Source organism: Rhyacophila brunnea, unplaced genomic scaffold, assembly GCF_057557595.1.
Source record: "Rhyacophila brunnea isolate RB1 unplaced genomic scaffold, BYU_Rbru_1.0 scaffold_17, whole genome shotgun sequence".
Taxonomy (NCBI): Eukaryota; Metazoa; Arthropoda; class Insecta; order Trichoptera; family Rhyacophilidae; genus Rhyacophila; species Rhyacophila brunnea.
Window position 1 is genome coordinate 4,912,881 of NW_028232827.1, and position 25,401 is coordinate 4,938,281.

The following is a 25,401-nucleotide window of genomic DNA, read 5'->3' on the forward strand; positions in this document are numbered from 1 at the left end:
ACAGTGGCGCTACGTCTTGCAATTTTTACACATTTGTTTTGGTGCATTATTCGTGTTTGTGATTGTGAAGTGCAGCTCTTGGTTCCTCATATTGTGTGTATTTTTCTCCGTTTCTATTGAAAAAGTGAAGTGATTATTCGTTCATTTTTGTCACGCAGTAAAATATCAAATGTCATCGAACTAACCCAAGTTCTTATTCACAGGTAACTTTACCATCATATTTACCGAATTCTTGTCTAACCATGAACACTTGGTGTATTTTTGAATAACATGAGTGATTCCTCGTGGAGTACGTTTCATGTATTTTAAATTGTTATTCAAGTTACAATAATATTTTCGTTATTCTGGTAATATTGTTTTGTATTGAGATTTTTGTTTTTGACAGTCCTCATTTCACAGTGCTGCCAGATGCACATAATTTTCTCCTTAAAAATAACATTGTTTCCTTAATATAATTATATTTAAATAGTGTATAAAAGTATGTGTATTTTTTGTATTGTGATAAAAGCTTCCGCTAACAACATTTTTTTTCTTTTATTTCTCGATTGTTTTGTTTACCACGCTTATCTAATATTATCTTATTCCTTTTCTGCATTTTATTTTTATTAAAAATGTAAAATTTTACTTGACCGAAAAAAGAAATTTCCATAGTGCAACATATATTATTGCACAGTGGTTAGATGACTGGTGTGAAATGAGTCACAGAAGCGCCCGCCAATTTTAAACATACCTATCAGACGTGTCATCAAATTTTATAAGAATTTTTCTCCCACGAAGAAAATTCTGAAGTAATTTCTGGTTTTATTTATACTTTAACCTTGCAGTTTATAAATTCATTTAGATCGCATTCGTACTGACCGACTATATTAACACACGCATGTTTATTAGATTATGAAATTGAACCTTCATATTAAAATAATATTGTTTCGGGCATCTTTGATTATATCAATTATTGAAGTAGTATATTATTCTTAGTCTAGTGTTGTTTTAGAACTTGTATATATTTTTGATATTGCTATTATTGTATTATGTAAACTTCACATACTCTATTATACTATATATCTAATTTATTAGGTACCTATTCGGTAAGTATAATACATATTATTATGTACATGCGGGTCTATTCTATACGTATCGACCGCTAAAGTGATAGATATTATCAAACTTAGGGTAAGTTTGCATCAAAGTATTAGCACTTATTGTAACAATTACAATTAGAACCAACTTATTGTAATTGTTACAATAAGTGGTAATACTTTGATACAAACCTACCATAAGTTTGATAATATCTATCACTTTATCACTTTAGCGGTCAATAAGTATAGAATAGACTCAATGGGAGGCAAAAGGCTCTATACTGCTAAGAAAAAATGACATGTCGCGTTACTAAGTATACGTACAGGGGCCCTATGATAGAACTTGCGAGTGTCAGCTGCCCGGTCGACATGACGTCATATGACATCATTGTGACGTACTACCGGAGTGATAATAGCATTCGAGAAAATTACGCTACTCCGACAGCGGCGCTATTCATTGTCACCATACACCAGTGGCGAAGGGTGGAGGTAGGCTGTTAAGATCCGCCATAAATAGTGCACATTAAACTTTTTCAGACATACATATTTGTTTTCATTGAAATAAGACTACAATTTACAGATAGTGTAGGTTAGATTTTAAAATTCAATTAAACCCTGAGAAACCAGGCCATAATAGATATGAGTCAAAAAATACATGTCTATCTATAAAATATCTAAAATTATGCAATTAAATCATACATAACTTTGAGTATTTTATAGATAGAATAATATTTTTTATTTATTATAGTTTGGTTTACGCAGGGCTTAATGAATTAAAAAAATGAACCAAAAATATATGTAATATGTAGTTTTAATCCAACGAAAACAAATAACTATGAATGAAAAATTGTGCACAATTTTGTCATATTGCCCAAATTAGACCAAATCTATTATGGTTTCGTTTAGGCAGGGTTTAATTGATTTTTAAAAACTAACTAACACCATCTGTAAATTGTAGTCTTAGTTCAATAAAAACAAATACATATGACTAACAAAGCTTAGTGTGCACTATTTATAGCGAATCTTAACAGCCTACCTCCACCCTTCGCCACTGCCATACACATATAGGTGTTTCATCATAATAATATCTATGGTGAGCACTGTGCCGGGCGGCATGCCTCGAGCGTGTATTGGCTGACGTCACAATTACGTCATGTCGTCTGGTGCCACACGAGTCGATAGTTAGGAAATCGCGGTGCAGAGCCCCAAAAAACTGAACGAAGATTTTTTTTTAAATTTCTTATGAAGAAATTATATTGAGTTACCTAATAATTGTAGTATGTATTTATTTATTTATTATTATTGTATTTTTCGATCAATTACCTAATATACCTATACTATTAATAGTATTAATATAATATACTATACTATTAATAACTATACGATAATTTACCTTAACCTTTATACACTTAGGTAAGTATATTGTGTTTATAACACAAATATGTACATACATGTGTTTGGTAATGCTTTTCTAACGCCCCTATTACGACAAACGCGCAACAAACATGCAACACAAACATAATATAGCCCTCCAACCCGCTCCGCACCACATTCAATCTTCATCGAGCGTATCACGAGGCCCTACGCTTGATGTGAAGCATCCGCATGTTTCAGGAGCAGGTATACAAGACTGGGGTCACCACGCTCTCAAGTGAAATTTGACTGAGTCTTCGACATAATCAAACGTTATTTATTTGGCTGAAGGCACTCATTTTGGTCTTCTTTTACCTTTTCTTTTGTTAGGTCTGGAAGGGGGATATAAATGACAGGTGATTGTCATAATGTTTTTAGGTTATTAGTTTTTATTATTTAATGTTATGATTATTATAGCACGTGCTCTAACGTGACGTGATGATAATGTGTTATAGCAACCCTTATTTCACACTATATGGTTTTAACCGTCCGGAAAAAAAATCGAACGGTAAAAATCCGAATCGGCAACAAGTTTATATTGCCAACTAACACTATTACTTTTTGGCTAAACTGTGTTATGGGATTTGTGCATCAGTCTGATAACCTTTTTAAATGCAAAGGATAACGCGCACGTGCGCTCACGTGACATGATCGTAATGTGTTCGCGCAATTGCTGGCAATTCTGTGATGGTGATAGGGCTGACACCGTTTAGGCAAGGTACGTACCCAAACGTCGGCCAGCTAACTGTTTGGCGCCCCACCAATAATGTTAACAACATGCAGACTGATGTCGGAAAAGAATGCAACCCGATTGACATCTCTCACGATGCTTATTTTCAGCCGCGCACTTCAAATAGAAAATCTTCACTTTTTTATTGACGCTATTCTTAGCAACAGCGCGAAATTAACACTGGGGCCAACTCTGGTGCGTTACAAATAATATTATAACATATGTACAGCGTTTCCCAAACTGCGACACCCGCAGAGCAATCTAATTTTTCGGTTACATGTAAATTGTACGTATTACATTTCACCGTATCACAGTTCACCGTGAGCGGTCATACCGGAAAGAGATTCAATTCAATTCAATTCAATTTTTTTTTTTTTTTTTTTAATATTGTGGACATTACAAATTACAAGTTTAAGACGTTCACAACCTGACATGAAACATTATTATAAAGAAGAAAAAATTAAATTAATTGATATACATACTGTTCAATAAAAATATTATTGTAATTTGACGCAAAATAACTTCTAAACCTGACAGTCTACGAGTTGAAGTGAATCCTTAGTGGGCTCGCACACCAGAACTCGCCGCATGCGTCTTACGACGAATTCGTCGATGTGACGTCATCGTAAACCAAGAAACAAACGTTATCAAATGGAGCTTCGCAGATTGGCCGATGCAACTGCGACTCTGCGACACTGCGACATTCGTCTAGTTGCATTGGCCAAAGCCTGCATGTCGATGTCCGGCCAATATCGACTCCGCGCATGCACACAGCTGCAGAATCGGCCATTTTTCTCCAGACTGTCGCCGCGTTTGGCAGAGCTAGCGCTAGCAGCGCTAGGCAGATGTGCGAGTTTGTGATCATGCAACATTCGCCGGCAGTCTCGGAGGTTTTGATTTATGGCCGTCAGGCACACAAGGCGAGTTGTGATGTGCGAGCCGGCTTAACCTTTTCAGTATAGGCGCGCACAGGCGGAAAAGCAGGGTTCGGGTCTGGACCCCTTCAGTAACGAAAAAAATACAAATTATGTAGGTGAATGGAATATAACTTCATCTTCTTCTTCGTCAGGACCTCATGACTGAGGATTGTGAATTGTTACCCCGGATGATTTGGATGTCTGTCGGACAGCCTTCTCACTGGGTTGGCCTCACTCATCCGCACATTCTACGATACGCAAGGCCCGTGGCATTCATGAATTTGTTTTAATATTCTAGCGCAGCATGTCCAAAAGACAAGACAGCATGGACGACGTAAATGGACACTAACGATCCAAATAATTATGACCGTTAGTCCACGCGCATTTGATACCCACTTGTGGATGCGATAGGGTGTAATAACTCGTATGTGGGCAGTCTAGCTAGGTGTACATAGCTATACTCAAATGTGATATTGACTTGTGTGTCCCTGATAACTATCTCAGAAATCGGGAGCATCAGTTGTTTGTTCTCCCAAGGAGCAGGACTAATCTGCCATTAGCGATGCCGATTGGGAGGGCAATAACTCTGTTCAACCAAATCGCTTCGAATGTTGATATATTCCACTTACGTGAAGATGAGTATAGGTGGGCGTATTTTATAAATTCTTAAAATTAGGTACACTTCGCTCATTCGGTGTGCTTCCATGCTCTATATTTTATAATTTTTGTACCTTTTACTTTACTTTTCATACTGTTTTTGTGATACTGCATTTATATTTATTTCTTCTTTACACTGTTTAATACCTACTGTTTATTTGTTTTTAAATATAATATTGTGAACGTCTTAAATTTATAATTTGTAATGTTCACCGTTAAAATTGAATTTGAGTTTCAAAATGCAGAGTGTTTGCGTATGGGGAATGCACCTGGAAAAGTGCTGGGGTTAGCGGTAACGAGAAGCCATAAGCGGTAGGCGAGATTTCGTTAATCCAGCCCTCTCCCGCCGTCTTAAAAAAATCAATATTAAATTATTATGGATATTGCCCATTTTTTCTGTGTACGCGCCTGTTTCAGTCACTTTCAAAACCAAACCATTTCCAAAAAAGTTTAACAAAATATGTAGTTCAATAAATTAGTCTACAGTATTTATATTTTAATAGCTATTTTAGGTTTTCAATTTTGCTCGCATGTAAATTTGTTTATTTGAAAAAGACACGTTGAGTACCTACATAACAAATTATTAATTCAGGACGTTCACAACATGACATTTAGAATAAAAATTACAAGTAATCAGTTCGGAAGATCAGAAAAAACAAAGTGGAAGAAAAAAAGAAAGCAAAAATAGATACAAAAGAAATAAAATTAAAAAAAAACAACAATTATTCAAAAAGTACAAATTAAACAAAATAGAATTTAAAAAACAGAATATTATAATGGATCGCCAAAAATATCTACATCTCTAGGGAGTGCATTGAACAACCGCACAGCCCTCGCTATTTGTGCCTGGTGAGCCTGACATGAGGAAACAGCTTTCACCCAAAATAGGTCATGGGCTGCGACCACGCATGTAATTGACGGGTGCGTAAAAATTTAAATTTTCTAGAATATCGGGATTGAAAATGATACCACGTGAGAGCAGGGAAAAATGCTTTAAGAGCAGAAGTGGCCTACGAGCTTCAAGAGAATGAAAGGCGAGCATGCCTTGAAGAAAGTTAGTCGGAAAAGACTCGTTTGAGAAGGTGTCAAAAGGAAAATAATTATAAACTTTAAATTAATGTCTTTATCTAGTCAAAATAAAACTGCCTAAAACAGATGTAAACGAGAATATAGAAAATAGCAATATTGTTATCTCGTCTGCAAATATTTCCAACCATTTAAAATGGCCAAATAACAAATGAGAATAATGTGCGAATCGCGTGTCTGAAGTCAGAGGCTTCTCTTATTTAAATCTGAATTTAAAAATAGGACATAATTTTGTCTATAAAGGTTATAAAAGGAATTAGCAAGTACCTACATAGCTACATTTTCTACTGTGTTACTCTCACGAGTTTAGGGGTTTCATTCCAGGACGAACTATTATACCGGGAATTTTTATTTATTCGCTCCCGGGATCCCGGAAACGAGTGAAATTTTATCAAAAATAGTTATTACGTGTGTTAATCAACGTGATAATAATTTTATTAAAATAAAACACACTTCACATTATTTTATAACGATCATGACTAGTTTCGTCCGCTTCAAAACGAAATTATCAACATATTATAATATTAAAGCTTTTTACTTATACCTATTAACAAATTTAAGATAATAGTTAAATATTGAAAACATAGAATAGTAAGATTAGTAATCGTCTCCTTATTTTCATAAGGTGCGATTTTGGTCAGCACTGAGAAATAAAATGTCTAAGCAAAGGGTCCCATGTAAATCGAAAGCCTCGGCTTTGTAGCCTTCTAATGACATAAGGTAGTATGTTTCAAAATAAAGTTAAATGCAATTTTTAATTAATATATTTTAGTATTCAACATAGCTGAAAGTCATAGTTAATTTAAAAATAAAAACAACGATAAATAACTATATAATTTAGTAATATAAGTTAAAGTGTATAGAAATAAACCAACGGCGTTCCAATAAGCGGTACTTTTTCTTGAGCGTGTAATTTAACAAGATAATTAAGAGCTAGTCGAAGAATCTACGAGTAGGCTATCGCAAGTTTTGTTTTTGTTTTGTTACGACAAAGAAGTATAACGTCTAACACGCGTACATAAGTACACACACCGATTTTTTAATATTTAAAACGTTTATAGCGGAAAAATATTAAATCATAGCGAAATCATATTGATGTATATGTACTGTAATTATTGATTTGCAATCTAATCCTATTTGCACTGAAAAATTTGTAAACACGTTAAAATGTATTGAAGAATTGGAATGTCATCGGCTTTCTCAAATTGATGAATCGGAATGCGGAATTGAAAACATAATATTAAAAACATGGAAAAGCATGCCTGATACTTTTATATCTGTTAAAAAGCTAGCAATCTCGTTGATGACCATTTTTTCTTCCACGTACTCATGTGAAAGTATTTTTTCTATATTGAATTATGTATGTAACATTCAAAGACTAGAAATGTGTAGACAAAAGAAGATTCAGCAGCATGTATTAATTTGAAATCAACGACATAATAATGTAAGTCGTGTATCTGCCCAGCGCCATCTTTACATTAATAAAGCCTGAGCATATCTTTTTGCACTAGCAACGAGTGGTCCACTGTTCAGCTGTCAATATCGGATCCCAGATTCCTTGACATATTGATTCGCCCTTTCTCGTTTCAAATTGAATTATAAAAAAATACTCAACTCAAATATATTAACTATCAGTGTTGTTTATAAACAATATACATTCCTGTTATTCATCAGCTGTCAAAGTCAGACTAGTCCTTCGCACAAAAACCGGTGGTAATATCGATTTTCAAAAAGTATGTAGCATTGATCTATGCATTACATTTGTAGAAGGTGTGTTAATGCTAGTGTATTATTTATCATGTAACTCATCTATCCAAATCAAACCATTCCCTGTGTGAACAATACGCGTCAGAATGACCACTCTATAGAACAATGACAGGCAATGACAGGTCATCCATAGACAACGGGAGGGGCGGAAAGGACAGGACCAGTCGTTGTGAATGCATTGGCTTCCTACTCGAGTCGGCAATGATCTGCCTGATGTAAAAAGCGAACAACATGAAACAAAAAACCTCAAACAAAAAATAGTGTGTTAGCAAATTTAATGTTTTGTATATTTATTTTTATATATTCAATAAACAATATAGTTGCCAATGTACCTAATTGGTTTAATTTAATATTCCTTAATTATTACTTATTATTTAATAATCCAATGAATATGATTTAGATTATATCATGTGTACCTACACATAAAAAGGAATGGCACGCGCCACGTACTAAAAAAATCGGCTTATTTTGGCACGCCGATCAAATCCTGTTTGCCACCCCTGAGTTAAGAGGAGTGTCAATGTGTATTCGGTCTGAACTAGACTACTAACAGATAAACAGACATAATGGAATTAAGGATTTAGCGGTATTTTCTTGATAATTTAGTTTTTACGAGTGTTAGAACTATTCATACTTTGTCCGGTCCCGCAATGCAGTGAAATTTAGGGGATTTGTCGTATTGCTTGAGATTACAACAGTATTTTTTTTTATAAACAGATTGCTTTTCCTAAAATTACCTCTTTTAGTTTTTGAAAACATTCGTGATTTTCGGAACCAATAAATCGGACAGAATCCAGGGATATACTAACGCAACCTGATTTTTCGTTTCAAAAAATATCTTCGTGCTTGGCGTGTACCCACGCATTTAATTTCATGTTTGTAAATTCCACGTAAAATTTTATACAGATTGTAGATTGTCTATCTAAGTAATTCTAAGCAACAGAGTTATTCTGTTCTAAAAACATAATTGAAAGTCTAACCTTCTATTTTTGTGCTTTTTTGTCTAAATTAAAATTTTGTCTAATGTTTAACAATTCATTGACAATATGCTGTTGTCAATGTCTGCTCTGATAAATAAAGAAGTGTTGTGTACATACAAGTGTAGTGTATGAATGCAAACGCTGCCCTAAGGATGTCAATCAGTGTTGCCAAGTCAAAATTTGAAATTTTAGTAGAATGTGTAAAAAAATTTCAGTAGATTCGACAAATTACCAGCAGATTCCTAAATTTTCGAAGATGGCTAGTTTTTTTCTCAGCTGGTGGGAATTTTGTGAAATGAAGAAATATCAGTAGATTCAGTATATTGCCAAAAATATAAAAAAATATCAGTAGATCTACTGAAATTTCAGTAGACATGGCAACACTGAGGTCAATAGAGCTGAGAGCACGAACGAACGAAGAGAACGTTGCTCAGAGTAATGTGCCGCGTTAGTTGTGACGACCAGAGGTACCGGATCGAATGTTGAATTTCGCTGACAGTGCCGGAAGCCATGACGTTTTTTAGGGTTGCTATGGATTTCAATGGCCGCCTTTACTGATCGTGCGAAATATTCCGGAATTTCGGATTATTTAAAAACCAGCAAAGGACTCGCAACCTTTGGACTCGGCAGGTGTGTACCAGATAAGCTGTCGCCATTGCCGAACACTCTATGGACACAAAACAAAAATTTGACTTTGGGACCAAGATACTGGATCGGAATAAGGGATATTTCTCACGATTGATATTTTTTTTGTAAATATTTGATAATGTGTAGAATAATTTTTCAAATATAATAATTGCTTTTACTAGTTGTTCTATTTATTTTATTTACTTGCAGGTAGCATCACCACCGGTGCTCGAGCCGAAATGAAGGCATTCCTATAGCCATGACCACCCCTGCACGAGACCTGCGCAAAAACGATAGAGGTAAGAAAACAAAATATTTTTTAATAATCGTATGTTATAACGTTGGCAATAGTCATTTGATTAGAGGTTGTCTCGGTTACTTTCGGTGATGTGTCCGAAGCAGAATACAATCTACTTCCTGCATTCTGTGAGGAAGTGCTTTTTTATTTTATAGTTCTTCGCTGCCACGTACGTACATCCACCGAACTTTATGAATTCGTCAATCCAGCGGGTTGTAGCGACCACTGCATGACGGCATTTGTCCAGCGGTTGTTCACTCGCCGAGCGTGTCCGGCCCATTGCCATGTCATGTGCTTAGCGACCTCTATCACATCGCGTACTCATGTCTGCTTCCATACCCATTTGTTTATTTTGTGATCTTTCCGCGTTATTCCCAACATGCACCTTTCCATTCCACGTTGCGCTACTCGTAATTGTTTGATTTATCTTACATGAGTCCATGTTTCACATGCATACGTGAGCGTTGGTAGCACACATTGGCTAAACACTTTACGCGTAAGACACAATGGGAGGTCACTTTTGAGGGTACTATTTAGGAGTCCAAATGCACTCCATGTCAAATTGGTTCCGCGAGCAAATTCGTCATACACACCACCGTCCATTGAAATTTGTTATCTAAGATAGATGCAGTTGTTGACCCGCTCGATTTGAGTGCCATTGATGACAATCGTTTTTTTGGTCCAGTAAATCAGTTTATCATTAATTTTGTCTTCGAGTCATTTATCTTTAAACCCACTCTGCGGCTTTCATCAGCAAACTCCTGTATCCTGTTCTGAAAGCCTTCTGTGTCATTTGCGAAGACAACAATGTCATCTATAAAGCGCATGTGACATTATTGTATTCGCTATTGATTCAACTGTTCCCCCAGTCAAGCCGCCTGAATAGATCTTCCAGAATAATTTGGGTGAGTTCGTGTCGCCTTGTCGGAGACCCTTGCTAATAGGAAACTTGCAAGACAGGCTACACGGCCTATACGCACATAGGAAAATTGCATGTTGCGCTCAGTTTTGATTTATGACTATTATCCCAGTCGAGACGATTTTCAATGTGCGACTGGGCTAAGAGCCGGCGTACCTAATAGTTAGCACCTATTTTCAAAACTGCGTTCATTTAATTTAAGAAATACGTACTACTTCCACTCTCTTATTAATTGATCGCTCTCCGTGGTTATAACTACTTCTAACAGACCCATTCCACACTCACTCTGCGCCAAACGGTCGGAAAGTTATTAATAATTTTCACTCTTATAATAACAATAAGTAAGTAATACATAATAATTTATTGCCAAAATGCCGCGTTTCCCCGCCATAAAGCAATTTCTGTATTGGGTTGGCCGGAAAAACACTTAAGTTATTGCCTCCACTACTCCCGTACTGCTGAGTCAAATTTTATTATCTTATTCTGTACAAATTACTTGTGCCTTTGTTGGGAGTTTTTTTTTTCATTTCGCATTATTCTATGGAAAGTATTTCTGTCTTCTGTCATTTTTTTTTGTTGTGTAGGTATACTTTTCCTGTTTCAATCCGTTAGGTCCTACAAAACTCTTTATTTGTTTTATTACCGACGATATATTAGCTGGATACAGTGACGACTCTAGGTCAAGTATACTCAAAATTGCCCCCTCTATAATACATTATCTGTCTATCTACGATATTTTTATATTTCGGTACAAGTCTGTTTACTGGGAGCCAGGCGGGAACAGCGGCAATTTTTATAGCCGTTTTCGGCAAAAGTCAAGAGTTCAAAAATGATAACCTTACCTGACCTAACGTAACAAATGATCCAGTATATCGGCTATTTCTAAAATTTCTTTGCCGTTGGCTTCTACTAAATAGACAAGAACGTATATATTTTCTTCTTGGGTCTCCCTTACGGGAAAATGCAATGAAAGTATAGAAATAACTTTAAACAATGTAAATATTGTTTGTTCTCCCAAGATGCAGAACTATCCTGCCATTAGTGATGCCAATTAGGAGGGCAATAACTATGTTTAATCAAATCACTTCGGATATTGATATATTCCACCTACGTGAGGTGAATTTAAGTGGTAAAATGGAAAGTGGTAAAAAAATGGTAAGTGGAAAGTATATTTCGATACAAACCTACCCTAAAGAGCTGCCGTAGAGGCCGAAAAGCAGTCTTGTGTATAGAATAGACGCGATGATGTCATTTAGAATTATTTCTTTGTTAAACACCCATTTTGGTCCTTTGATTTTAAAATCGTATTTTATTTGACACTTTTCAAGGAAAATGAAAACGGGCTGAAGTTGCCGACAGATTAAGGCTATACCTCAGTTGAGGCATGGTCTAAATAGATCGTGGCTAGGCGATGCGCGGATTGTGCAAATGACGCGTGCCGAACGAAATATGATTTGTCATATAAATCCAACATGCGTCCATTTAATGTTCCGTTTATTGTTCTATTAGTAACAATAATAATATATCCATTTACATGTTTTCTTTTTCAATTAAATGCGTAACGTTTTTTAGTAATTTTTACACTATTTAAGAATTAATACCCCCGTCGCCATCACGAAACAAATTGACGTGTCACAGCTCGACGTTCGCTCTCCGATTGCCAGCGAGTCAAAAATTTCGTCGCACCTATAGTTGAAAATTATTTGCCGTTTCACTGAAGTACCGTCTTAAGCAAGGAAATTATTCTACAATGGTAGAGGAACTAATGAAATGCCATTCCATGACGCATCCACCATATCGCCCCACGAGGAAATAAATACCAGGGTGGAATTTAAATGGTCGCCAAAGACCAGACGGTGCGTGACATTGATTTTATCCACTGCCGTTTCGCGAATTATCATGTATTTCCGAAATAGCGAAAACATTAAATCGAGACATTGTTCAACACGCGATAGACCGAAAGACGCTTTCGGTAAAATCTGTAAATTAATTATTTACTATTTTTCTCGTTCAGGGGCGTACGTGATAAATGTCTTGATTAAAAGGGGTACATCTTTATCAATTATCATCATTTTTTTTGACCATGTCCGATCCTTATAAGATCTTTTCTTCTTTTCTTTCGACCATGTCCGGACAGGATCATATCGGCCTCCACAGAGTGGAGATTTGTATTGACAGATTTTTTTTACGAGAAATGGATGTCAGCCACTTGCTCAACCTATTAGGTCCATACTCTGACTCCAAACACAAATTGAAAAACAATATTTGTGTAGTTGTCAGACTCAGGTTTCGAACTTGCGACCCACGATATTATAAGCCGCTCGGCCATTGTTAATTTCAACATAAAATAAAATATTATGGTATTTTTTTCGAAAATATACTTACGTAATACCTATTTGAGAATGTAACAGTCTTCATTGAATGGAAACGCTTCAGAAACATAAGTCTAGGTGGATCTATAGCATGGCCATGACAGAAGAAGATGTAGAAGAGCTAAATGTGGCCGTCGTAGTCGAATGCGCGAGGCGCTGGCCTTTCACCCGGCGACTTTGGGTTGGATACCCGGTGAGGTTACAAATGTATTTATGTGACCTTTTTTAGTGTTGAAAACAGTGTTAGAAACTAAAAAAAGAAGAATTCTTGAAATGAAAAGGGGTGAATGTGTCGGTCCGAATCTCACTGGGTCCAAGTTTTTTAAGGATCCATCAGAAAGATGTGTTACTGAGCCTGTTCCAAGTTACGTATTTGCAATGAAGAATGCTACAGTTTTAAAACAACACGTGTGTCACTCAGGTAGCTTTATTTTACCAAAAATTCAATACTGCGAGGGGGCGAAGGATAGTGAAAGAGTTATCTAAACTGAGAATGCTACATACTAGAGATGGGAAGACTGGTCGATTTTGAAGACTAAGTATACTTACTACCAGTATAAAAAATACCTAGTATAGAAACTCGTTCCAAAATACTTACTAGTATTTGGAATACTATATAGAGCGTTTGGCGTGCGTAAAAGTTTCATACTCAACTGAAACTAAAACCAACTCCATATTATTAGTATTTTAAAATACGTACCGGCTCAGGGAACTGAGACTGTGTATCGGCTTCAATATAATCGCTAAAAATACGCTGAGCTCCGCTTGTCGAAAAGTCCCATTTATTATAAAATTTTAAATTTATGAGCTGTTTTTCTGTTAGGTTACAATATTATTATTAACACAAATGAATAACAGTGATTTTTTTCAATTTTAAACATGTTTTGAGCGGTATATAACAAGCCTAAGCCTGTGCGTCATCTCACCACTGTGCTGCGACACACAATTTATGACCTATTATTATTCATACATTCGAACGCAATAGACTAATAAATTAAAATATACCCATATTCAAGTGCTATTTCGTTCGTGCGCATTTAATGTCAAAAGTGTTGAAAGTCTACCAACTGGCGAGTGCACAGAATACGACTCACGATGATATCATCACAATTTTTTTGGAATAAATTTATTCGGCCACAAATACTTAGTATGGGTAGTTTCATCCGAAACTTGAGTACACAAACTGGTGACAGTATTTCCAACTCACCTCTACTACATACATACTACTTTTTATAATGATATGTGACAAAACCAAGTGTTATCATGGATCAAGTAAACTCTGAATATCTCGATCTAATCATTTCATGAAGTACAATATGAATCATTTCCAATGAATATTAAATGATATCAACCAAGTTATCAGTGGTAAAAACTCAATTTTATTTTAACGTTTGCCTTGACACATAGAAATAATTTTAATATCACAATTCCTACAAGGCAATTGCTACGTTTAACGCCAGTTGATTTATTGTTTCATCGGTTAGTGATCAAATTACCAAGTGAGAAATTAGTGACATTAAAATACTATGAAATTTTTGGGTCTGTAATCGTAACTAATATTTTTTATGAATATAAATTTGATTAGCGACGCACCTTTTATGAGATATCCAAGTCAAATGTGGTATAATAAATTACTGCACGATATTTGGCGTTACTATATGCTGCAAATATTATAGCACATTATTTATCACTGTCGAAGTGTGTAATGTTGTTCCTTTCGTTTGTTACAAACGCTTACCGCTGTCGAACAGGCAGTCTTCGCCGCCGTAATTAATATTGGATTGTATTTATATACTGAAACCCACGTGGCCACGTGGAAATTCAACCCGATTACAAGAAAACAACCATCTCAGCCACGTGGACGAGGGTGACCGGCTTTACAAGTGTACCATATATGTAATTTAACTGTTTTTTTTGAAGGGTTGGTTAGCAATTACAATTGATCGGCGAAATCAATATTCAGTTTGAGTTTATTTATTTTTACCATATTTGCGATATGACACGTAGATTTTAAAAATAATAACCTGTTTTAACTTATTATAACAGTAAGTAAATATGTAAGAATTTATAGAACAACATCCACTAAAGCTGACCTTATGTAAGTGGAACATTACACATTATAAGTTTTAAACGTTGATAATATGACATCAAAAATAAAAAGAGCAATATATGCAATATTTAAAAATAACTTTGATGTACTTTGATATTAGGAAAAAAGTACTTGGATAGTGTTTCTTCTTGAGACCTGCAACTGTCTACATGATTTAATCATAATTTATATGAAACAGAAAATGCTTTTACAATAAAGCCTTTGCATTATTTTACGCACTGCAGGCAAGTTCCGGCTGGCCTATCGCACCAAGAGGTCTAACCACAGAACAGATAATAAATAGAATACCGATTGGCTATATTCAACACGCCGCATGTTGATGCAGGGTTTTTGAATGTGTGAGTGTCCTACGAAAATGAAGCACGCATTATGCACGTGCAATAGTGTGTGTAATACACCAACATTACATGAACGTAAATGCATAAACCGAGAGCAGTTTTTAGTATTCGACGTACAACGTATTCTTGACACGTGTCTAAGTTTAACCCGGATTATTCCTTACTTGAGTCGGTTACCTGCTATCGCCTTACCCGTGAGGTATTTCAGTTCCCATTATTTCCGAGTTCCCTGGCTCCAACTAACGAACGGCAAGTTCGATTCCTGGTTCGGCATGACTTGTAAAATATCTATTTTAGTGCATGCGGTCTTTGTAGTGAAATATCTTTTATAAAAAAATAAAATATAATATTTTATTCAGCAAATTGTATCAGTAAAATACTGAAGATGAAACAAAATTCACAAAACAAATATGGCTGTTCAGTTATTTTCAGTTACCTACCATACCATTCCTTATTTTAACAATCACCCTTCGCCACTATTATTATAGAATGTTTGTTGTAGATAGTCATTCGTCCTTAAGATTTATTTTTTTGTCCACCCCCCGGTTACAGATCGCGGCCACTGGCGCCACGTGTTTCTATTTCCGGTTCCGAATTCAAATCGGAACACGTGGCAAAATGTAGCGGAAAGTCGCCGCGAAGCCTCCCTTTGTTCTTCAACGCTTGTTTTTCTGCACGTGGAATTGAAATGCCGTGAGACATTTCTCAAATGCCGTCACTGTCCAAACCTTTCTCCCATTGACGATTATTTAAAAACAATTATTTAAAAACAATATATTATTTCAACCGATTTCCACCATTATTGTATTTGTACAAGCAATATATTTTGTTATTAACCATATTATATTATGACATTTATGTTTCGCCACACGTTTTGTTCAAATATAAGCTTTATCAAGTATGAGTAACCTAACCTTATTACATTTCACTTTTGCATTTGTGTCATGGAAATACAGAAATCAGCGTGAGAAAGTTCTCGAATTGATGATAGAATTTCCAAGTCCAGTTTTCAGTGTTTGTTTAAAGTAACTACACACTTTACTTGATTCTAATTAGAATGGCATATAGGTAGAATATACCTACATGCCATCTCTCTTTGACATTTTTTCTGGCTATTTATGCAATGTAACGTAGGTAGTATCTAATATCAACATTTGTCAATACGATGTAACATTTTACAAGTGTCGGTGGTATTTTTATTGTAACGTTTTATATCTTTGATGTAACGTATCCAGCTGTTACAATCAGCCAATTCATTGTATTAAATAGTAAAAGTCGTTCAATAGTAAATCACGTTTTGTAAGACACAGATGAAGATAATATGAACATCTATCTATATTTATATGCCTCTTTATGCATAATCGTAAGACTTGTAGCAGTAAAATGCCTTGATGATGAAAATGAATTTCAGGATCATCAGATAGAGTGGACAAGGTCGCAATTTTTTTTCCTCATCAAGTGTTCTGCGAAAGAGATTATTCACTATACGAGCATATTACAATAATATATATATACTCGTATCACAATCCCTCTATCTCTACGCTACAGGAATCTTTCCAGTGCACTAGCTTTCACGGAAGGAAAAAGCTCCAGATATATTCTAGTCATAGATGATACGAATGAGCCTGATTATTGTATTCTGTATTATAATTGTGTAATGATGGTATTTCAATTAAAAATGATTCTATAAAATTGGCCTCCATCTCATTTACCATACCTTCTTACTAGAAGCCATCCCTTAATTAAAATACATACAGATATTGCATGATTATCACAAAATACGTCAGTCATCAAATAAATAATAAAAAATACTATCTCATAATAACATTATACAGCAGCCATTTTAATCGCCATGTTGGATATCTAGTCCTATGGATTTTTTTTAATTCACAATACCCCAAAACATAATTTGACAAATATAATTTTTTTCGACCATGTCCGATCCTAATAGGATCATATCGGCCTCCACAGAGTAGAGGTGTGTATTAATTGACAGATTTTGTTTTTACGAGAAATGGATGTCAGCCACTTGGTCAACGTATTAGGTCCATACCCTGACTCACACACAAATTGAAAAACAATATGTGTACTTGCCAGACCCAGGATTCGAACCTGAGACACACGGCGTGATAGTCCAACGCTTAAGCCGCGCGGCCACTGTGGGTGTTATAAATAATATATATTAAAATATATAAAATGTAATAAGAGGAAATTTGGGAAATATGGCTGCCATTTTGTTGGGGGGATACATCTCAGGGTTACATGTAAATTATATTGTATCTACGTAAAACATTTCACCGTGGTACAGTTCACCATGAGCTTTCTATCGGAAAGAGATGGCCGTATACTATACGGTCTCCAATTTTATTGGATTCAATATGAACATTAATTCAATTTTCATATCTGATTTTGGCAAAAATCATGAATTCAAGAATGAAAACCTAACCTAACCCAACAAATAATCTAGTAGATCGGCTATTTTCAAAATTTGTTTGCTGCTGGCTTCTTGTAAAGTGTAAACTGACAAGAACCGTGTTTTATTTCGACGTGAATTTTATGTCAGTAGTAGAGGTTGGACGGTCTTTAATATACAGCCATATATTTCCGATACAACATTTCAGTGCAATACGGCGAACTGCATACGTACAAATTTCCGGACACGACATTTCAGGTGGATCATATTCCTGAACGTCGACGATGGGTGTGGGCATGATGTATGCCAAGTTTAGTGCTCTCCACAAAACGTGCCGATTTAGGTATAGCGCCGAGAAAGTTTGAGGATCACTTCTTTTTCACATGAAATCGGATAATAACAAACATGAAATGTGATCTACGCAAATACTTTGCTGTTAAACGGAAAAGTATTTTTATTTTATAAGCAATCCCCGAGTAATTTATTTTTATTGATCGGTAAAATACACGACTGTACATTATTATATTATGTTGCGCAACTAATAAATAATAAGAAAGTTATGCGTTTGTTTGTTTTTAATATTTTACGCATTAGTTTGTGTTACGTGCTAGACTCAGAAGTTAAATAATCAACACCATCTGTGACTACATATTGCCAATCGGATTACAAACTATGGTAATGTGTCATCAACCCACTATAAAATGGATAGGTCTGGAGCAATATGTCATTTGTCTGGAGTCATTGCATATTGATGATATATGTATATTAATTAGGGATTGCAATACCGGTATTTCAAAACCGGTATTCAATAATATTCAATAATACCGGTTTTAAAAATCCAAAATACCAAAATTTTCGGTATTAAGAAAGCACACTCGTTTACGTTTTTGTAAATGAATTATAAGTTATGTGCTGCTAAAATGCAAATATATTGAGTGAATCCAACAGATGTTGAAAAAATAATAAAACAAATTTCATCAAATATATAAAAGTAATTGTCGCGATGAATTATCATAAAATTATTTCGAAATAGAAAACATCCGTGACAAAAATTTGCAACTATTCTATAATTATTGATGACTGTACAAGCGTTGAATTTAAGAAGCTTTTACTGCAACCGGACTTATTTGCACCTGATGAACTTTTGAGGGCTTTTGTTTAAATTGATAATATATTCAAATTATTTGTAAAAAATCACTAGTTCTAAAATTATGATCAATACATATTTTTAAATGTCAACATAATAAATGTAGGTATGTAGGTTTTTGCTATAAAATAATATTTTAAAAATATTTTAATAGCTATATTTATTGATAACCACCTACTTCTGTTTTTTTATTTTTTAAGAAATACCGGTATTCAATAAGAAACACCGAAAAACCGGTATTGACATTTTCATTCGGTATTGCAATCCCTAATATCAATATATACCCAGTAGGGTAATTTAAACTTTCGATAGTCAATAAGTCATAATATGCAACTCAATACGGTTTGCGAATTACCTGTCACATTTTATGGCCTTGTTCCATTGGCACGCAAGTCGGACGATCTACAGTCTTCCATATCCATATTCTTTCGGTTATTTGCGTTTCTTTGACAATTTACAATACATTATGGCATCACGCTGCCAATGTAGACTGGGAATAGTCGACTGTGAAGCCGTAGAGAAGTCACGTAATAATTTGACGTCTCCTGTCACGGTTTTATTGAGACGTCTTCGTTTAATCGATCTCGAATCTCATTCCGCTGTCGGAACTTTGACAATTTCCTTGCCGATTGACAAGAGGAGACGAAACAAGACATAAATTATTCCCGGAAGTCATCCGCTTTGCGATTAGGGTTGCCAACCAGCGTTGCCGTATAATTATTTTACCAAATCGTGATTATTACTATATGAAATAAAAACAATCGGGATTTCGGGCCAAAAAGCGGCACAAAATAAAAAATGCACAGTTCAATATATCTAAGGCGTCGTGCACATAGAATCGGGCTTGCGGGGCGCTCGCGCATATTCAATGTGAATCATCGAAAATTCAACGTAATCAAATACGCCAGCGCACACCGGATTTGACGACGCATTGTGCCCGCCTGCCCCATGATTCATCGTTTTTTGGCTTCTTAGCAATAAGAATTAACGAAAATACAACGTAGTCCATTCATTGAACACGGCAAGCAAAATCACGCTTCGGAAGCGTCGTCAATAGACGGGCGAGAAGGCATTGTTTAATAACAGTGAACTCTTTGTTTAGTTATTGCGTGTCCAATATTTCGCTGGTAGAATGATGTCATCGTGAATATTAATTACAAGGCCGGAGAAATTTAATAATATTTTTATTGCTTTGTTATAAGAGATGCAGATAATAATAATTATTTTGTGCTTCTTGAGCCCCTTATTACATAGGTGAAGGGTAATGCGCGGGTGGGAAAGGGCCTACTACGTAGAGAGCGCACCGAGCGCCGGTTTGGTGGGCTTTATGCCTAATGCTTATTTCTATTCTAATGGATTTACGTTTTGCTCTATTCCATTTGAGTCGTTTTTTGCGACCCGGGTTTCGCCTTTCGGCACTTCAGGCACTATGTGCACTCACCAAAGGCTGACACTGACGAGTGAGCGCACATAGTGCCTGAAGATGCCGAAAGGCGAAATCCAGTTCGCAAAAACGACTCAAATGGAATAGTGTAAAACTTAAATCCATTAAAATTCAAATTCAAATTCCATCAAGTACCTTCGGTCGATAGTATTAAACTTATTTTTGTAATATCAATCATAAATGACACAACACAAACTACAAAACTCTTTAACTATCAATATAATAATATTAAACATTTTTTTCCCGACATTCGCCTATTGTACTGAAGGTTTTACCTCCTGATGAGTGTCTTTATGCTGCTTAAAGTATTGGTAAAATTCATCACATTAAACAAGTAATTCCGATTATATCATCTCAATAGAACATCTGTTTCATGCAACTGACCATTTTAAATTCATCACAGAAAATACCCGTTCGGCTTAGCAATTAGATGTTAGTAGGATTAAAATGAATTAAATTAGTGTGTAAATATATGTGCATCACGCATCCGCGCATTTTTTTTATAATTGTGAATGTCTCAGGAACAGTTATCCAAGACTGAAGTCGCCATGCACTCAAATGTGCTTTGACTGAATTTACATGACTGAATTAAAATATTAGCAAATAACAAAAGCTAATTCACAACTGCCAGTACGACGCCGCAATTTTTCTAAATGCAACAAAATTCGCCTTTGTTACGACCAGGTCGGATGGTCGGATAGGCTTGCTGAACCGACTGGAGCAGCCCTTTCCCGTATACATTTTCAGATATTCCCAGAGGATGTGATTTGCATCATGTATATCCTGGGCTTTCAGGTCCATCATCAAGAAACCGACCGAACCAATGAACGAAGCATCAGCGGAGGATTAAAGAGTCAAAGCATATAAAGAATAACTACATATTATTATGTCTGTCCAAGTACCTATACATAGTTTTTGAAAACGGGACAGTTGGCAACCCTATTCGCAATGTTTCGTATTAAATTAGCTTATTTCCTTTGTATGGATTATTGCCTTGTCTACAGTTAGTTAAAACATACCTACCGGGTTCAATTTTTAATGTGCCCGTGTACATAATATTGTAGAATCGCGTATGACAGTTACGAAACTAATTATTGACAAAATATATTCAAGTTTGTTTGTTCAGTTTTAATTTACTCGGAGAGACAATTTATACACGGTGATTTATTGTTCTATTACCGAAAGACATGTCAATTATTATTCGTCGATGTCGATATACGGTGCTCTCTAAGGCCCGTTTCAGACGGGACACCGGTGTCGCGCTCGCATATAATAAGGAAGCCTTTATATTCGAATAACGGGACCTTTGTATTATGTTTATGAACGCCCCAGAGCTACTGAGACAATACGTGTCCGATACACTTTCTCAAGCCGCCGATACACTTCTTTTTATTACCGCAGCCAGTTTTATGTTCTAATTTATAACGCGAAATTATGCGTTGACTCATTAGCTCTGGGGCGTTCATCAACATAATACAAAGGCCCCTTTATTCGAATACAAAAACCTCCTATATTATATCGAGCGCGACACCGGTGTCCCGTCTGAAACGGGCCTAAGTTTTGTTAGTGGTACCTATATTGACAGCCATTTTTTTTTCAAAAGAAAAACTGCTCGGCACGTCACAGTCGAAAAATAAAATTTGGGAAATTTTGGCACGCGTACGTGAAAAGGTTCGCCAACCCTGGAATATCCAGAAGAAAACAAGTCGAAAAATTCTTCTGATTATCATTATCATAAGGAAAGAATCCGCATATTATCCAGAAGTAGAAAAATCGATGAAATCTTTTGTGGACTCGATCCAACTTCATTGTGTGGTCCAACTGCGTGTCTGAAACGGGACTTAAGGGTGGACGTGCTCAGCGTGGGTCAAAATAGAGCTTTTTTTCTATTTTTAAAGCATGATCCTGGACATTCCTTAAACGTTGTAGATAATCCATTTATATAATTTTGAAGCCTTATTATCCTTTATATTTATTTTAAACATTTGATGACTGCATAAAGTATTTTTAGTACATAACATAGTATTCTTTTAAACCTCTACCTAACCGAAAATTCTTCTTTTTTTTTAAACGGTACATGTTCAAACACGCGCGTTAACATCATTTTACTCCCTACTTCAATTATAGTTTGTCAATTTATGGCTACGGCCGTATGTTGTAGCTTAACCACTGGGGAATGCCAAAAGAAATGGCGTATTTTCAAAAAACACTACCTTATTCTTAGGACAATAATTATTATAAAGCAAACATTATTCGTAGGATGTTTATCACACTTGAATGGTCAAAGACATAGCTTATAATTAGTATCTTTAAAATTATCTTCAAATGTGTTAATCTTGCCCATTTTTTGAATAAAATAATGCATAATTCTTGTCAAATTTGGGATCACAGAGATTATCAATATATTTTTTTATCGTAAATATTTCACTATAATAATGTCGACATAAATTATACTGATGGTTTTATAAATTTGTTTAAAAATTAATAAATGTAAAAAATCTTAACACCACTGCACTTTTATGTACTGAAATATGACTATATTCTAAAACATTAGAGCGAGAGGTTTAAAAGAATACTATTTTATGTAATAAAAATATTTTATGCAGTCATCAAATGTTTAAAATAAATATAAAGGATAATAAGGCTTCAAAATTATATAAATAGATTATCTACAACGTTTAAGGAATGTCCAGGATCATGCTTTGAAAATAGAACAAAAGCTCCATTTTGACCTACGCTGAGCATGTCCCCCCTTAAATCCATTAAAATTATAAAATTAATAAACTAAATTAGCTTTATTGAAAAAAATGTTGTGGATCACTCATTGAAATAATCTAATTTTGGATAGTGAACGGAATTTATTAACTTGGCATTATTATAATTCATATAATAATCGAGATCGTTAAAATAGCGCCCTCTTCTGAATCAGATATCAGTCAACCTTCCCCCCATTTCGTGACTATCGTAACATTCGTAACTCACTCTACTCTCCTGACGAAAATTAATAATATTGTCATGTTTTCTAGAACACTGTGGCCACGCGTTTATTACATTCCGGTAGCAAATTAATCCTGTCAGACTGCTTCCTGGGATAGAACTCATAGGCCATCCATGGACTGAAACCGTATGCGGTTTCAAACCGTATGCGGTTTCGAACCGTATGCTATACTAAGCTTATCTTTTCTGGTCATGGAAATATATTTCCACAAAGTATATTATAAGCATCTGATCGTATCCGTTTATACCATACACTTACACTTACAAATTTAGTGAAAATATATTTTCATGAACAAAAATTATAAGTTTAGTCTCTTCTACACTAGGCTCGTCCTTGGTAGTCGTGCGAAATGACCCACTTAGACTTCGCGTTGATTACATTTTGTGTTTCGTTCTGATTGATTATGTCATTTGAGTCATGAGTTACAAAAATTCTCCGCTCCTCCACCATACAAGCCACTTCTCCGTTCAGCTGCGATTTTATTTGACGCAAATGATACAATCGATTTGTCATAAGATTTAAAAGGGGGTCTTGAAACAGTTCAAACTAATCATAAAAATATTAAATAAACTATTTCTTTTATTCGACGAATAAGACACAAGATTTGAGAATGTAACATTCTATATAATACTGAATATACGTAATTTGAAAACATCTCATGCCGTAACTGTAACATGACCCATCGGGTGTAGTATTTTTTTTCTACTAAATGATTTTTTCTAGTCTATAGGTATATGCATGAGATGTTTCATTATTAAAAATTATTACCAAGATCTTAAAATATGCGTATTTCACTCAAATTCAGTTCATATAAAATATTAGTGAAGCATTACAGAATCCTCTTTTGCGACTCAATAGTTTGTCTCAGAAGGTGATTTACCAATCGACCTGCGCCCTGTCTAATTACGACGAAATTAACAAATAGTCATGCAGCAGAAGCGCTTTACAATTTTCTCTAATATCGTTGACTGACTTTTGTGATTTGAACCAAGGTACCAAGAATAGGTAAATAATTGTACTCTTGCAGTTCGTCGTTCACCGCGAGCTGTCATACCGGCAACAGACGGCCGTACAGCATTGAGATAAAAAATGACGCGTTTTTCGTGGAGCTTTTCACGAGAAAATAGATGCTAACCTACTTTTGAATTATTCAGAATTCTATGGAAATACACACGATATTATTGTATTTATTATTTAAATACCTATCTATTTTATTCTGTCTTTCCCTTGTATTACGTTGGTTTTTGGTTTACGTATTTTTAAATTACGCAATTTAGACATGAATTTGACCTCAATGCTAAACGACCATCTGTTTCCGATATTACATATTACGATGAACTTCATACATACAATTTCCCGACACGACTTAACTTGATTACTATTCAGTGCCAAGATTTCAGGTTTTAATAATTATTCTAAGGTTTTCCAAATTACGTAGGTACATTTATATTCAATAAAGAATGTTACATTCTCAAATTTTGTGAATTATTCATTGAATAAAAAAAATAGTTTTCTAAAGAAATTTCATTGCAAATGATTGTGCCAGTTATTCCCTTGTCTAGTGTCCCTAGCTGTGCCCGTGACCGGTTGAGAACCCCTGATCTAGGGCGTTAAGTAGGCATGTAGGCACGGCGTTATGGCAGTAAGCTGTCGTTGATTGATCGCTAGCCTTGGCGTCGCGTCGCGTGGGCTTAACTAAACTTTATGCTTTGCTGCACTTCCGGAAAATGCCGCCGACAGCGCCCGCGCCCCCTGTCGCCCCATACCCCGCGCTACATCGTGTACTTTTCCACACTTAACCACATAGGTACCCGCTTTACCACACTCTACCCCATGCTATGCAACAGTGGCGTGCTTTTGGAAACTTACTCATTGTATTGATTGCTTAAAATACACACATTTCCCCATAATAACCTTTTCGTATATTAAAATTATAGTTTTACCAATTATCATCTATAGTTACTGTTAGTCTCTATTGTTTTTAGTCGCGAACCATCTATGTAATGTATATTAAAGATACATAACTTTAAAACACCTCAAATATATACCCACTACAAAAAAAAACATATTTTTATACACACCTCAAATAACCACTAGAAAAAAAAATAT

At 35.3% G+C, this 25,401-nt stretch overlaps 1 protein-coding gene across 6 annotated transcripts in view; it reads left to right on the forward strand.

Moving 5' to 3' along the window:
* Window positions 1-25,401, forward strand: part of HDAC4 (histone deacetylase 4) — a 371,906-nt gene continuing 346,505 nt past the window's right edge. For 4 of the 6 annotated variants that reach the window (XM_085944859.1, XM_085944868.1, XM_085944866.1 and 1 more), the window contains exons 1-2: window positions 3-203; window positions 9,464-9,552. In XM_085944859.1, coding sequence (XP_085800985.1) covers window positions 9,513-9,552 — 40 coding nt within the window. In that variant the 5' untranslated portion in view covers window positions 3-203; window positions 9,464-9,512. Of the gene's footprint in view, window positions 204-9,463; window positions 9,553-25,401 lie in introns of all 6 variants that reach the window. The other 2 variants (XM_085944860.1, XM_085944869.1) reach the window with 1 other exon arrangement.